We start from the raw sequence: 16,205 nt of genomic DNA, 5'->3' as shown, positions 1-16,205 counted from the left end.
GCCTAAGTTAGCAAGGGGTTAAGCAGATTTAGTGTATTGGAACTTAGATTTACCTGAATGTGTCAGTATATTTATAGAAGATGAACTAATAATCACCATTGAAGTAGTTCCACTTTTGATGGTGGATAACTGTCCCTTTATTTTAGGTAGCGTTTGTTTTGAGGTACTGAGACAGAGACTGGGGGACTCTGTCTCAGTATCATGTTTGTTGGTCTAAAGACTGGTACTAAAAGTTCAGTCTCTGTCTTAAAAATTTCAGTATTTCAGTACTTCCAAAAAGTAGGGACACGGAGACAGAGACGGAGACAGAAATTTAAATAACAATTTATGTCCAAAATACCCTCATTCTAATTATCTAATTGCTAAGTTGCCCTTTTGACCAAATCAAATAATCAGGGTTGAGTTCTTCTAATATAATGTTAATCAGACCTTGGAGCTAACCCTGAAGCTGCTGCCGCTGCCCATCGCCGCCTGCAAGACCACTACCTCGTCGTCGAAATCGTTGAACCACCGTGAGCAAGGTTAGTCGCCGTCACACCTTCATCTTTGTAGACATATTTTTCAATTCATGGTATCCTCGTGAAACTTCTATTTCTCTTCTCTTCTCCTCCATATTTGCATTTTGCTTGTCGTCTCTTCGTGTATCTTTCGCATTTGTGTTGCTTTTTATTGCAGTTTTATAGAAGTTGTATGGAGTTATATGATTTTTTATTCAAAATTTCTACTGCTCTGCTTGTTGAAATTTTTGGTAAATTTCAGTGCCTTCTGCAGATTATCTTCTATTTCGGTATTTTCTATTTTTGTCAAATGTATTTGGGAAGTGTGTTTTATGTGATATGTGCATTTAGTTCATAAATCATGATGTGTGGAGTGTGGACTAGTCATGTTTTTTCTTATCTTATTTAGAACTGATTTTATATTCTCTCTGACCTATATGCTAGTGAAATTAAATGCAATGTGTGAAGTATTATTATCAGAAAAGTGTGCTGAATCTTGTTCCCTGGTACTATATATATTGCCGTGAATCATATGTGTTGTTGTAAATTGGGTTGGTGCTACTGAAAGGGTTAGTTAATTCCTTCATATAATAATAGAGTTGAATTGCTTGAATAGGACAAATTTATTTTCCTCCATTTAATAATGCCAATGCCTTGCATGTATAAAATAAAATCTTTTCTGATTAATACATCTCTTAATTATTGTGTTATATAATCTGCATTCAACATTTGCCTCAAATTTATTTTAGCATATATAATGAAATGAAAATTAAATGATTATCAGACTTCCAGACCGTACCAACGAAAATTTTCGAAGCTAACCTTTTTATTTCAGTTCTAGAATTGCAATGCACAGGGTATCTAATTAATTCATGGTCTATGCAAACTGCAAATGCATGAATTTTTCTAAGCTGTGTTGCTTCTAATTTTGTTTTTTATTTTTATTTTTTCCCTTTTGACCCTTTTGCTAATAAAGCTGGCTTTATTTGCGGGGGACAACATTTTGATGCTCAAGAGGAGCACCATAGTAATGACCCTTTTGAGTATATTACAATTCAGAACTTGAAAAAGTAGACAGCTTGCAAAATCTGCATCAAATATTAGAGGATATTAGCAGTTGATGGCACTTATTTATTTATTTAACATCTTTTACCAATAGAAGAACCAAATATATGAGTTTTATGATTTGGTAGGTTACTTACTTTTTGAGCTGAATTTGTGCTCTATGATACTCCAATCTTCACTCTCTGATCTTTGGAGCCAGAAATTCTAGTTGTGTTTGTCTTTAGCAGAAAAGTAAGTTGGTAGTTCATATAAATATTGGGAAGAAAATTAGTATTCTAAATAAAGTTATTAACTTTTCTTGTACAAATAATATTACTCCTAAGTTCTTAGGAGTATGAAATTAATTGATTATTTTTTCGATACATGGGAGATTGTAAATAAGTACAGCATGCAAAACAAGGGTGATAAGGTTGATGTGGGTATGGTACTAACCATATATTAAATAAATCAGTGTTACTGGTTTATTGAATTGATTTTGACTTGGTCAGTTTGAAATTTGAATATCAATGTTTTTAATTATGAGAGTTGCCCCTGCTTCTATGCTAAAATGAAGACACGTTTCAAGTCACATGAAATTGACATGGACAAAAATGACAATAGCATGTATAAAGTAACTAATTTCATTGCTATAAATTGTACTACTATGGCTATTTGGCTATTGACCTGTTCTTATTTCAAGTACATGTGACAAAAGACATTGAATGATTATATCTAGTTTAGATTTTGATTTGAGTAAATTGAATGTTTATGCTTATTTTGTATGAAATGATTTTGTTAGGAAGGAATGGAGCGGTCGGAGATTATTAAACGATGTGTTTCTTTTTATGAAACGATGAGATCGAAGCATGATAATTTGATGTTGAACTTTGTTCTTACATTATTTGTGTACTTTAGGAATAGAAGTAGTGGGGAAGTGTCATTAGGCGGAAGAATGAATAGTAGAATTAGACGTGATGCTTTAGAGCGTATTATTGGTGAGGGTGATAGGAATTGTATTTGGGAGTTAAGAATGAACACAAATGCATTTGCTAATTTGTGCGAATTGCTTCAAGTCCAAGGAGGACTTTGTGAGGATGGTCAAGTAAGCTTGCCGGAACAAGTTGCAAGTTTTTTAATTATCTTAGCTCATCACAAGAAAAACCGTAGTCTACAAGTTAGATTTTGTAGGTCTGGGGAAACAGTTAGTAAGTATTTCAATAAGGTTTTAAAGGCTATTATACGTATACAAAACTTGTTATTCGCCAAGGCCTCACCGGTTGAAGAGGATTGCATAGACCCAACATGGAGAAAGTTTAAGGTAAACCTAAATAGATTATGTATGTAATTTGTTTTAAGCCTGAAAGGATTGTCTATCTAAAAGTTGTAATTTTTTGTGAATTATAGGGTTGCTTGGGAGCATTAGATGGCACTTATATAGAGGTGACAGTCCCCGAGTCTGATAAGTCAAGATATAGAACAAGGAAGGGTAAAATATGTACTAATGTCCTAGGAGTGTGTAACCGAGATATGAGCTTTGTTTATGTACTTAGTGGATGGGAGGGATCGGCATCTGATTCAAGAATACTTCGAGATGCAATCACTCGTGGTAATAGTCTCAAGATACCTCATGGTAATATCTAATTTATAAGTCATAAGTTAGATTTTGATATTAAGCTTGACTGCACAGTTGTAGAGCTTATTTTGTTTGTATGTAATATTTATAGGTAATTACTATTTAGTGGATGCGGGTTACACAAATGGTCCTGGGTTCCTAGCACCATATAGAGGCACTCGCTATCATGTTAGAGAGTGGGCTCAAGGAACACGTGCACCTTGCAACTATCAGGAGTATTTTAATAGAAAGCATTCTTCTGCTAGGAATGTCATAGAGCGATGCTTTGGATTACTTAAGAAGAGATGGTCAATTTTAAGAAGTCCTAGCTTTTACCCTATAAAAACACAAAATCAGATCATAATTGCTTGTTGTCTGTTGCAAAATTTTATTCGGAAGAACATGGATATGGATCCGGAAGAGCAAACTAGCTTCTTAGATGAATTTCTACCCGTCGAAGAGGAAGCACCAGATGAGTTGATCGATGTGGTTGAAAATACGAATGAGTGGACACAATGGCGTGACAACATTGCAATTGAGATGTACGAAGAGTGGCGAACTAGTCGTACGGAGTAGGATAGATTATAGGCCCAACTTGAATCTCCAGGTTTAATTTGGCATGAAACTTGTGATGTAATAGCTAAATTTGTGTGCGAAAGACATTCCATTGTTTTGTTGGATTTTTTGTCATTGAAATTTTTAAATGGTTATTGTAAGCCTTGTTTGTAATATTCATAATTATTAGTATGATTAATTATTGCATTGTTAGATTTCTATTATCATAGGTGATGTTTGATTTTAATGGATTGTACAACTTATTGCATGTTACATTTCTTAGATGACAATGGACAAACGCATGTGGACTGATGAAGAAACTGAAGCATTTGTTGGTTTCATGGAGGAGTGTGTTGTTGATGGTTTGAAAGCTGATTGTGGACAATTTAGACCAGGAACTTTTGAAAAATTAGCCCTGAAGATGTTGGAAGCATTCCCAACTTGTACGGTAACTGCCAAGCATTGCAAGAATAAGCATAAGCGACTGAAGGAGAAGTATCAATATGCCTCTGAGATGCTGGCATGCAGTGAATTTGGGTGGAATTCTGAAAAACAGTGCATAGATGTTGACAGTAGAGACGTTCTTGATGCGTGGATGAAGGTTGTTAACAAACTTACTCGAAATTATTTTATTAGTGACTTTAGAATATGTATACTAACTTCTGTAAGTTTCATCACAGGCACACCCAACCAAATTTTATACTCCTGGTAAGCCATTCCCTTTGTTCCACCGATTAGAGGGTATATTCGGAAAGGATCGAGCCACGGGTGCAGGTGCAGTCAGTGGTTTTGACGCACAGGAGCAAGTTCAAGAGGAGGAGGAAAATCATTGTCCAAGTTTGGACGATTTTGGAATGTCAGCAAATGTAAGTTTTCATGAAGGACAAGGAGCAGGTTCACACTCTGATGCTTGTGCAGCTAGCGGAAGGCATTCGGGAAAGAAGCGGAAGCAAAATGATATTCTAGAGAGGATGGTTGAACAGGTGCAATTTTCAACTGCTGAACAAGGAAGGAACGCCCAAGTTCTTGCTGATGCTATATCTGGGGTGAATGAGAAGTTCATGGTCGGTGAGAAGCTTGAACAACTTGGATTCGATAACGATGAGGTGGTGCAGGTTGCAGTGAAGTTTGCTAATAATGCACAGATGGAGAAGGTTTTCTGGGGTTTGAAGGATTCTCAGAAGAGTGGTTATGTGCGATCCATTCTCAATTAGAATAAGTGGTTCTAGTTAACAATTCTTGTTGAACATAGTTAGGATGATTTAGTTATTTTTATGAATTCAATAACTAGTTAGGATGATTTAGTTATTTTTATGAATTTAGGACGAGTTAGGATGATTTAGTTATTTTTATGAATTTAGGATGATTTAGTTATTTTTATGTAGTTATTTTTATGAATTCATTAACTTATTAGGATGATTTAGTTATTTTTATGAATTCAATAAATTATTAGGTGAAATGTCCTAATTCACAAGTTATTATTAGATTCTGACTTTTCAAATTATTGCTTCATAAATTTTCAAGGTAATGTTACATACTGAATATTCAAACTAATGCTTCGTGAATTTACATTAATGAGTTCAATATGCTAAATTCAGTGTCCTTCCATCTATGTTATTAGCAAGTTGTTATTCCCATCTATATTAAATGCTTTGTATGATATTATGATAATATAACTTTTTAGTTGGATCAGATTTTGCAGTTGTTTTGTTTGGAATTAGGTAAAGAATACAAGAATTTCCCAAAACAGCCAATCTAATTTCAAGAATTTAATGTCAACAAATCAGTCAATCTAATTCATTCATATACATGCTTTTACAACATGTTTACAAATACAAACAAATTACACATAAATACTCATGCTGCAATTTAAAACCCAACACTATAACTTAATATGTAGTTCCTTTTGCCTTCAAGAGATTTTGTGATGCATAAGTTATGTATCCTTTTGCCTTCATCTACTTACTCCATGTTTGAAATCACAGCTTGAGCTCGGTGTGCCATGGCAATTCCATCTCCGGTAGCCACCTTCGATAACAAAAAGATAAACAAGTTAAATTAAAAGAAATAAGACCATAAAATGCAGGTCATGCACTATAAGCAAGTCAACATATTAAGTGTGCAACCAGAATAAGATGGATCACTTCACTGCCATCAATTAACACTTACAAGGACAAAGAAAACCACTTAATCAATCAACAATTTCAGCTTAAACTAGACCTTATTAATTTTGTTTATATTTTAATCATGCTATTTCTAAATTTATAGTGTATCATCAGAATAAATTAATAAGATGTTGCAAATGAGTAAATAACAATAATTAGTAGTTTATTTGTAAACTTTAGTTTTCAAGATAAAACTATCTTATTAATAGAAAAGAGGTCTACCAGAGGATTTGTAGTTTTGGGATAAATATGTCCAGCTCCACCAGATGCAAGCAAAGTCACATTTGAAAGGAATCTTACCACCTAAAAACTAAAAAGATGAAAATTCAGAAATATATTCAACAATAGCAATAACATCTTTCTCAAGCAATTGCACAAAATCACTTTCCCCACCTCTAATGTTTCAGTATTCAGAGTGTCAATACCAACACAAGTGATATCAGATCCATCCTATAACACCAGTGGCATATTTTATATTTTTAGTTAGAGAACGCACTGAGACATTCAAAATGTACCTAGTAAAATTTGAACAGCAACAATTTCAAGTGAATGGAGCCCATGAATTTAAAACTTCAAATGTTTGACAAATACCAGCATACTTGGAGCGAGGTACCACCAAGGGATACAGTACAAAACCATTAGTATAAAAATAAAATAATATCAGAGAAAACAAACCTGACAAGTGAGAAGATTTATAGCCAAATGGTGTTCAAACACAAAAATATTAGGATTAACAACTGACTTTAGCAGAGCCCTTTCAATTTCTTTTCCAGTCATATCAGCAGCATGAACAATTCGACAATGTGAATGACCCCCTTCCCTCACTAGATGCAAGTTACCATCTTCTCCATGATCAAATGAAGCGCCTATGGCAATTAATTCTCTGACTTTGTCGGGTCCTTCAGTACAGACAACCTGGAAAAGGAAGGGTCATACTTAGTTCAAAACTTGACGCAGTAGTCAGAGAAACCAGTGATTGCTTACAAGTATATATGTAATTCTATCATGCTCAAAATAATCATCTCTATAATAAGAACATTTCTGTTCAAATTTTTACAGATGCCCTTTGTTGAAATTTTTACCCTTTTGCAAAGATAAGGAAACATCAGAAATTTGGTATCAAAATTATCATAATCATCAGCTTACATACCTTATTCGGAGGATAGCCCCTGTTTCCAGCATGAATAGCAACCAAATTGCCCCTGCAACTAATAGAAGAAAGTGAGAGAGAGCAAGAGAGAAAGAGAGAGACAGATGGAGAGAACCGTAAAAAGCGAAGGAATTGATGAAACGGTGGCAAGGCTTCCTCGTCGACGGCGAACTCGACGCTAACCAAGAGATTGACGCGGCGAAATTGGGTGAAATGACGGGAGATTAGGGATTGAGAAAGGAGGAAGGGGAAATGGTTGTCTGAAGGATTGGATTTGGGTTTTATTTTTGTTTTTTTCTTTTAATTAGTAGGGATAATTTGGTCATTTCATTTATTTTAGTCTCTGTATTTTATTTTGAATGATATTTTATACCAAACATAATACTGAGACTTATTTTAATTCTTGTCTCTCAATCTCTGTCTCTCAGTATCTGTCTTTCAGTCTTTGTCTCTCTGCCAAACGCTACCTTAGGGTTGTTGAGATCTCCCTTCTAGAAGTGGGTATCGAGCTGTTCCAACCTCTTAGATAAGGTCGGATACGTGGATGAGGCCATTCTTTTTTGATTGGGCCTCTTAACTTTATTGAGTCTGTCTTATATATTGGGTCAAAATATGAACAATAATATAATTTAAAATGTTAAAATAAAATCACTATTTTAACATTAAAAAAAGAAATAATGTTTTAATTTTTCAAAAGTAATTTTAGTTTGACAAAATACATATTTTTTTATAAATTACAAATAACATATGCATTTAATCCAACCTCATGTTTGGTAATTTAGAAAGTACAGATAAAAATTTATTTTTATACTATTTTCTAATGTATTTTTAATATTTTGTCAATCATATAAAAGATATCCAAAAGAATCAATTAAAATAAAATGACCAAATTAATTTTTCTCTTAATTTCTTAAGCAGACTTACCAAAAAAAAAATGTATTTATATTTATAAATTTTTTGAATACATCTCCAAATATTTAATATATTTTGTGAAACTAAAATCATTTTGAAAATATCATTCCTTTTTTAAAAATGAGTTGAGAGACAAAATAATTTCCTATTAGAAAAACAATCATATCTAGGGTGTCAATTATTTCTACCACAACATCATCATTCAATGAAAGTATGCAATTAAATTTTCACCTGCTGCTTTAAATCATTTCTCCTCTCTCTCAATTTTCGCGTGCGTCTCTTCTCTGTGGCGGGGCCATCTCCGTCGGTCGCCGTCGCATCTCCCCAACTCTGCTCTGTCGGCTGTGAGCTTGTGCTGCTGCTCCGCCGCCTTCGCCTCCTACTCTCTCTGCTTGAGTGCTAGTGCCTCTCCCACTCTTTGCATTCGCTTCTTCTCTCTTTTGCTTCTGCTTCTGGTGCGCTTCCTTCCCTTTTTTTTTGTTACTTTACTCTTTTTGTTGAACAGTTTGTTATTATTGATTAAGAGCTAATGGCTGCTGTTAAGTGAAATTCTGCTATCAATGCGGTGTTGTTGATGCTGTTGTTATTACTTAAATACTTATTGTTGATCAATTTGATTAAATAGCTAGATAAAATTGATGACCTCATTGTTGATCAAATTAGGTTAGCTTATTAATTTTTATGCAAGGCTGTTATGTTCAATCTTATTGATGGTCATTCATAATAAAACTTAATATTAGGTTTCTATTTGTTTTTGAATTTAGTACTTGAGATTTGTTTTCGGATTTATTTTATGAATGGTTAAAGTATACCTCTCGTCCACGAAGGTTTTGAGAAGTTTAATTTGTTTGAGAGAGTAAAGATGTCAGGGTTGCTTATTTTACATTACATTGCAGGGAATTCATGAGCGCTGAAACTGTGTGCATGAATATCCAATTGGACAGAAAATGAGAAGACATTGTAGGCTTTGGTGGCCGAAGCAGCTCTTAACAGATCAAGAGTTGCCTTCACCCTGCAGAGTTTTGTTGGGTTGGTTTGTCACCTGTTCTCCTTTGACTTTTGACATTGTTGTGGCCTTTACTTGCAGTGAAGTCTTGCTTTCAAGTTCTAATCCTAGTCTTGAGGTATGGTAATTGATAATTGGAGGGTTGGGTTCAGAATCCTCTTTTATGCAGTTTAGAATGAAGAAAGTGAATTCAATTGTTGCAGCTATGACATGATTGATGCTTTTTGTGTTACAATTATTAACTGTGGAGGAAACTGAAAGTTTCCTTTTTTGTGATATTATTAAATATTAAGCTATAGTCATGATCATACATTAAGTATAGTGCTTAAATAGAAATGAAATTTCCCTTTTGGAATTATAGTAAATTTTATGCCAACATATTTGTTAAATCATTGGAAAGATGTATATATAGTCAAATGGGAAAATAAAACTATGTAGATGGACACCAATTTGTTTGTGAAATAATATATAGCATTTTAGTTTGTGTTTATCATGAAAGTATTGTTCCATCATCCATTACAGTAGACTGTGATGGTGAAGTCCAATTGGTATATCCACAATTGTTTCATAATTCATACTAGTTGTCTTTTTGTTGTTTATGGAAAATGTCTCAGGTAATGAAAATAATTAACAGCATGAACTGCTACTCTCTATCAGGATATCATTCACGATACACATGGGAACATGCCTACAATGCTGGAGGATAAATCTGTCTTCTCTGTACTTGGTCTCTGCATTGTGGACCCTACTAGTAATGGCTTGATTGCTGAAGCAGAATATGATAAAAGAAAATTATCTGATTCTGGCAACAATTTGGCAGAGGGATGTACAAGTTTATATAAAAAAAAGAATGAGTGTAGGAGCTGCAGTTCCCTCCAACATGAATCATTGAGGAAAAGTAGCCAATCTTTTTTTGGAAAAAGTAATTGGGTCCTGCTAATGTTTGACTCTACTGAACAAAATGATGCAAGAAGTCGTGGGGTTCCAAGATTGCACCACATTCATTGGAATGGAGTAACTATGTCGGACTATGATGTTCACGTATGTAAGTCATTATTCCCTTCTACTTGTTGCCTTTCTGCAAGTAGTTGTCATTTACGAAGACCTTTTTCTCCTATGACAAACAATTATATATGGTATTTTGACAATTTGTAGGTCATCGTTTATGAAACACCCTCTTATGGTGATCATCATTTCTCATTGGGCAATTTAGGTTCAAATGAGGAGGCAAAACCTTCCATTAAGAATCCCAAGTGGGTGGATGAGCTTCATAAAAAGAAGCAATTCGTTGAATTGGTAATGAAATTTAGCTGTTTCATTTTTTATTATGACGATTTTATGCTCTAGTTGCTACTTGCTAATGTGCCTTCCAAAATTTCTCCACAGGATACAGTTATTATGGCAATTAATTGTGCCACCTCTGCCAAAAGAATTTTTGAAACTCTTGCAGTTCCAAGGAGATCCTTGAGGCAGCTCTCCATATTTTCCATGTACATACTGCACTATTTATGTGATATCTTCTGATCTTGACTCAAACTCTGATGACCTATCTTCTGATTTTTCAGGTTTTTAATTATCATAGGGCATCTGTTTTCCAAGTTTATTGCTTCATTTTCCACTGTGGTCTATATTGCTCTTCAGTTTTGCCAAGCACATGTAAAGTACAAATCAGAATCATGGATGCATATGACTTTAGCAAACATATTCAGGACTGCATGGATAAATATCCAAATAAAATGTTGTCAGATATTATATTGGCCAATCTTTCTTCAGGACAAAGATCTCAGGTAGTGTGAAGTTTTAGGCACTTTTTTGTGGCTTGTATAATTTGTGGCAGGTTTCCATTTTTGAAATATCAGGTTTTAGTCTTTTGATGAAGTCCATGTAACTTAGTTACTTGTTCAGGAAAACTTTGCTAGGGGCATTCAAGAAATCAAAATAGATTAAACTAGTTGAAGTGAATTAAACTATGATTTGTTTCAGACATTGAGTTTCTTTTCTGTGCATTTTGCATGAATATGGGAGATTTGGTCTAACCATATTAACTCAGTTATATTGTATATAACCCTGATCTGATGTGCAATTGGAATAATAGGATATAGAATATTGATAGTAGGTGTATGGGATCCTATACTTAGAATTTTTCAATTTTTATTTTATAATTTTTGAGCTTCTAGCAATTTAGGGTTACTTGGTTAGTTCTTTACCAAGTTGAGTTTTCCCGTAGATTTATTGAATTGAAGTTGAGATCGAATTGAGCAACACTATTCTATTGCGTCTCAGGCTGTTCCTGACTTTGTTCTTCCGTATTATGTTCCACATCAATATACTACAAAAATATTTTTTTGTACGTGACATATAAAACTGCCATTATTATCTTATATTGTTTATTTATAGTGCACTATTGCATTTTGGTTTTCTGTTGTTATAAATTATTCTTGTCCTTGGACAGTGGCTCTTAAGTTTATTAAGATCTGATAAGGTATTATTAGGGCTTGAAACACGAATCAACCATGTTTCCATTCTCAGAATGAACCAAGCCTAAAAACACTGTTTGAAAATTCATGAGTTGGTTTTTATTATATTTGTCAGTTGTGAAGTATGGTTATTTTGCAATTGAGCCTCATCCCAAATTCCCAAACTGAACTTGACTAAGAATTACTTTGGTATTTAGTATGCTATATTTTTTAGTTCGTTTTAGGATGTTGATTTACCTCGTTTCTGTGTTCTTTGAGCTTACTTTGCCCATTAAACACATTCTTTTGACAATTGTAACTTAAAGTGTACCATCTGAAATATATTTATTTTTCTATTAAACTTTTTTGTTCTTTACCAGCTATTACTTTTTAATAATAATTTTGTTTTCTCCATGTTTAACAGCATTATTTTGCATGCAAGGTCACGATCATGTGTTGAATATGCAGAGAAAGCTGCAATGCATAGGCATTCTATGTGGTCAACTTTATTTGTGGATATACTCCTGGGGAACTTGGTTGGATGGCCACTGTTACATAATTCAGAATCCATTTGTTTGTCAATTGTGAACTTCACCCATGGATTTTCTACATTTTTGCGATCTGGGTGTGTTTGGTTAATGGGGGACCCCGCAGGCTTCAAGTTGAATGCTGAGTTAGCTAATGTGCTGGGAATTTTTTCTTTGAATGCCATCCAAATATGGTCAACACTTTGGATATTTGTGGGGTTCATCACTAATTATATCATTCAAGGGCTTGCAATTTTGGGAATTATATGTGGTTTCACTGCTTTTGCTGCCATGATTATAGACATGATTGTGTTGGCAACTTTACATGTTTCAATTCTTCATCGGTTGATTTCGCTTGTGTATTCATCACAGATACAGGCACTAGCAGCCTTGTGGCGGCTTTTCAGGTACCAAATGTTGTTCATTTTAAGATTATTAGCTAACTGTACGGATGTGATTTGAATTTAATTGTTGAGCATTGTATTGCCTATGATTTATGGATGGAACTTTCTGAAATTTGTATTTGACAATATAATTTGTTCACTTAGGAGGAAGTTCATTTTTTTGAGGGAAAAGGAAAAAAAAATTAGACAGCCAGAGTTTGTGTCAGAATTTATCTTTTACATTTATTTGGCATTATTAAAAACCTTTAGATGAGGAAGTGAGTTCTACCACTGTCTAATCCGACCACTTCTATGTATTATGGTAAATCATTCTGTCTTGTAGTAGTACTCTTTTCAATCAATTGCAAGGTGCACATACATACACTAAACAAATAAAAGTTATTGAGGTTGTCTCAAGCTTTATTTTTAATTTTTTTCCTCTGGAGCATCATACTTTGATACGTACATTATCCTTAATATATAATAGCTATCCGGTGAGTGAGTGAGAGAATCAATTGTTGCTAGCTGTAAGGAAGTTGATGCATTTTGTAAATTCTAGTGAATATCACTAGAGCCCTTTGTATTATGTCCGAATGCCATCATATTTTCCGTATATCTCTATTTCTGTCCATCATTGTTTGGAAGAATAGTTGTTTTGCTGCAAGCATACTTGCTCAACTTTTCTCACAGCATTGCTGATTATTTTGCAGTGGCCGAAAGTGGAATCCTCTTCGTCAGAGGTTGGATAGCTTTGACTACACTGTGAAGCAACATATTGTTGGATCTCTTTTATTTACACCACTTATACTTCTTTTACCAACTACTTCGGTTTTCTATATATTCTTTAGTATCACAGAGACAACCATTAACCTCATCTGTGTATTGATTGAAGTCATTATTTCGGTAATTCATGCTACACCTTATGTCAAGATACTTCTTTGGTTGGTGAGACCACAGAGATTCCCTTCTGGAATATGGTTTGAAATTTGTGGTTCTCGAAGTAATGTTTCTCCAGAGGATGGTGTTACTGATGAAATGAACTCCTCCAAGGAATCAGTGCATCTGAAGGATTTCAATAGAAAAAAATCAAGTATCCTGGTTTCTTTCCTTCACAGCAACTATTTGAGCATAGGTGAGGTCTGAAGCTTGCACTTGCGGAATCCGAGCAATGCTTCTTTTGTGAAATTTTATGTGTGGCAATAGATGGTTAATGTGTAAAATGTTGCATCAAAATGTTAAGACTTGCTTTATTTACGTATGATGATATGTATTGGGGTAGTTAGGCAGTTGTCATCTTCCTTTAGTTTTGAAGCAAGTTCCTCTCTTCAATACTTGCATACCTTGGTGAAAGCTTTCCCAATATAAGTTGGACACAGACTTCATCAACTATCTCTGAAAAAAAACCAAATCTTAAGGCTCAATTGAAATTTCAATTGTATCAGATTTTTATCTCTTAGTGGCTCTGATAGCTGTGACCTAGGAGCAGTAACACTTTCCATTATGGGACTTTTTTCCTATATGCCATAAAACATTATTTGCTGACTTCAATTGATTGTATTTCAGGAAAAGTAAGTTTGCCACATTACAGAAGTGTTTTGTTAGGGGTCTCTGGATCATCCATCTACAAAGTAGCATATGGAATCGTCATTGGGAAAAGGTGAGAGAGATAATGGTGCTAACTTGCTTTACCATTTTCATGATTCGTTGCTCTGTCCTGTTTTATCCAATTCTTTGTTTAACAACACCCTTTTTTCTATTTCCTCCGTTTATTCCTCTTTTTTACTCTCATTTGCCAGAATGCAATCTTTACGGGGAACCCTTCTTCCTTCGCCAATGCCGTGGATGTCCCTGCCTTACAAAGAGTATTGGTGCCTCTGTCATGACTCGCTTATCGCATGCTTCAGATGATGTCCTTTGATAGGGAAATTCTTTTGATTGAGTTATATAATTTTAAGGGTGCAACTAGCTCAGTGGTTTAATTCAACTAACTTTTCTCCCATGATAGCTCAGGCTCACTCACTCAGAATTCCATGTGTCCCAACTCTTGCAAGCTCCGCAATTTTCTTTTGCTTTCATGACACTGACAGGCTGGTGTGTGATTTAGAAAATAGCATTTGGAAAATTTTCAATGGTTTTTTGCTTATTTCTAATGCCGTAGCATGTGTGTTTCACTATTAGTATCATGGAACGGAAACGGAACCGCTCACTGCTACTCCTTTTGAATTGATCCAAATTCATTGCTCTCTAACCTCTGCATTTTAAGTGGTCCTGTTATAGTTGGGGACGAGGTACCTAGTTTAAAGGCTATGCTATACTCTGCTATAATGTGATAATGAAAATATCCGAAGCAATTATTGGTACAAATTTTGTGAAGGGATCTGTTTTCTGTTCCTGGTGTACTTATGTCAGAGCGAAGCAGTAAAAAGTTGCCCATAAACTCCGTTTTGAGTACTGTATTTACAATTTCTTCCTACGGATTTTTTTGCGAGGTAATTCTCTGGTGTCTTTTAATATCATGTCGATTTTGTCGAAATTGGTTTTGATATATGATTTTTGGAAAAATTGTTAATGTGAGGTCCATTAGTATATGTTAGGCAATTAATTTTCGGCATCGTAAACACCACTTTAAATTCGTGAATAAACAAGTTACTTAACCATGTGAGAAATATGAAGAATTCGGACTCTTGGTAAAAAGTTAGTGGGACGAAAATGTTAGCAAGTAACTTGAAGAGGAGTAGAGTATTACTCTATTGTTGGTTTACGCAATCAGCATCAACACATGGGGATGGGCACTGCATTAGTTTTTGTAACTTTAATCTCGTAATCAACAATTAACGATAGTATATTAGTGAGGTTGTTAACTTGCATGTCATCTCTTTGGGTAGAGAAGTCTGACACATTTTGATTTGGTTATATGGTAACCACAGGGACATTGTGGCTTTTTGAGTTAACCGCACAAACTCTGCCAAATATAGACAAATGCAAAACTCACGAGAGCAATCCAACACAACAAACTGATACCTAACGCACATTCTTTATCACTGGTTGACATGGACGGCTAACTCCTCCAATTAATTAATGACAGAAAAAAAAACACACACACACATAATATTTTTTTGTGGCATACGGTATCTCTTAGTCCGACAGGCTGCAGATTTGAACTTCATCTAAAGGTTTATTGCTGGCTAATAGGTTGTTGCAAGCACAAAGCGAGACAAGTGAGCTATTATCCTATGCTTTTAAGATTCATTGGCTATTTATATTTTAATGTATGAACACAATTAGGAGGCAGTAATAAGTTAATATCGAGAAATAATTCTTGTTAGTTGTTACCCACCTTGATACACGGAAATTAGAAAATAATTGACTATTAAATATTAGTAAGTATAAGTGATGATATGAATAATATTAAATAAGGAATTATACTATTGTAATTTGTAATAGCCTAATAGAGAAGGAAATTGTAAATTTTGGTGAACGTTTTTATATTATGAGTTTTGAGAGTCTAGCATCCCAAAAAGAATTCTATAAAGCTTTGTGCATGATAGGATGGGAAAAGATTGAAGCCTGAAGGAGTGAAGTAGTAGAATCTAGAGCAAAGGACGGAAGGGTAAGCAACGGTTAATTTCAGTTTGAGAGTTGTGACGGTTGTTAGTAACTTTTCACACACACTGTAGAGAAGAATAGAAATATAAATAAATAAAGAAAGAAAGAAACAAGTTCACGGGAATGGTAGAGTGCGTTATTGAGCATTATTGAGTATCGAGAAGGATTCCCCATGGCGCCTTGTTTTGTGTAAAAGGACAAAGCTTCAAACAAAGACCCATCCGAGATATGCCTATGGTGAATGCTTTGCCACTTCTTCTTTCAGTTCGTTACTCTGATTGCGCCATTCGGA

The 16,205-nt window shown here is 34.5% G+C and overlaps 3 protein-coding genes across 10 annotated transcripts; 2 read left to right on the top strand and 1 right to left on the bottom strand.

Annotated features, from left to right (window-relative positions):
* Positions 1-402: 402 nt before the first annotated feature.
* LOC107492563 (uncharacterized) lies at positions 403-5,064 on the top strand. Of its 6 annotated transcripts, none has more exons than XM_021126498.2 (4): positions 403-521; positions 2,341-2,859; positions 2,946-3,171; positions 3,266-4,116. In XM_021126498.2, exons 2-4 carry the CDS (start codon positions 2,347-2,349, stop codon positions 3,727-3,729), a joined length of 1,203 nt encoding a protein of 400 aa, XP_020982157.1. In that variant the 5' UTR covers positions 403-521; positions 2,341-2,346; the 3' UTR covers positions 3,730-4,116. The 6 variants fall into 6 exon arrangements, with proteins under 6 accessions (XP_020982157.1, XP_020982158.1, XP_052118630.1 ...); XM_052262670.1 differs by having other exon boundaries at positions 409-521; positions 2,345-2,859; positions 2,946-3,147; XM_016113602.3 differs by having other exon boundaries at positions 409-521; positions 2,345-2,859.
* A 381-nt stretch (positions 5,065-5,445) lies between these two features.
* On the bottom strand, positions 5,446-7,776 carry LOC107492564 (L-aspartate oxidase, chloroplastic). Its single transcript, XM_016113603.1, has 6 exons — positions 7,762-7,776; positions 7,024-7,320; positions 6,549-6,788; positions 6,267-6,323; positions 6,096-6,176; positions 5,446-5,736 (listed from the first exon to the last, which is right to left on the bottom strand). The coding sequence occupies exons 1-6, from the start codon at positions 7,774-7,776 to the stop codon at positions 5,671-5,673; spliced, it is 756 nt and encodes a 251-aa protein (XP_015969089.1). The 3' UTR covers positions 5,446-5,670.
* A 356-nt stretch (positions 7,777-8,132) lies between these two features.
* LOC107492660 (N-acetylglucosaminyl-phosphatidylinositol biosynthetic protein gpi1) lies at positions 8,133-14,823 on the top strand. 3 transcript variants are annotated; one of them, XM_016113706.3, is made up of 10 exons: positions 8,133-8,390; positions 8,832-9,059; positions 9,599-9,982; positions 10,097-10,237; positions 10,328-10,431; positions 10,507-10,728; positions 11,840-12,331; positions 13,018-13,439; positions 13,871-13,964; positions 14,104-14,823. In XM_016113706.3, the coding sequence occupies exons 2-10, from the start codon at positions 8,883-8,885 to the stop codon at positions 14,213-14,215; spliced, it is 2,148 nt and encodes a 715-aa protein (XP_015969192.1). In that variant the 5' UTR covers positions 8,133-8,390; positions 8,832-8,882; the 3' UTR covers positions 14,216-14,823. The 3 variants fall into 3 exon arrangements, with proteins under 3 accessions (XP_015969192.1, XP_052119308.1, XP_052119309.1); XM_052263348.1 differs by having other exon boundaries at positions 11,822-12,331; XM_052263349.1 differs by lacking the exon at positions 8,133-8,390 and having other exon boundaries at positions 8,851-8,964; positions 11,822-12,331.
* Positions 14,824-16,205: the final 1,382 nt, after the last annotated feature.

This window comes from Arachis duranensis, chromosome 6, assembly GCF_000817695.3.
Source record: "Arachis duranensis cultivar V14167 chromosome 6, aradu.V14167.gnm2.J7QH, whole genome shotgun sequence".
NCBI classification, from domain to species: domain Eukaryota; kingdom Viridiplantae; phylum Streptophyta; class Magnoliopsida; order Fabales; family Fabaceae; genus Arachis; species Arachis duranensis.
The sequence above is the reverse complement of the archived record's forward strand: the minus strand, read 5'-3'. Positions and strand labels throughout refer to the sequence as shown.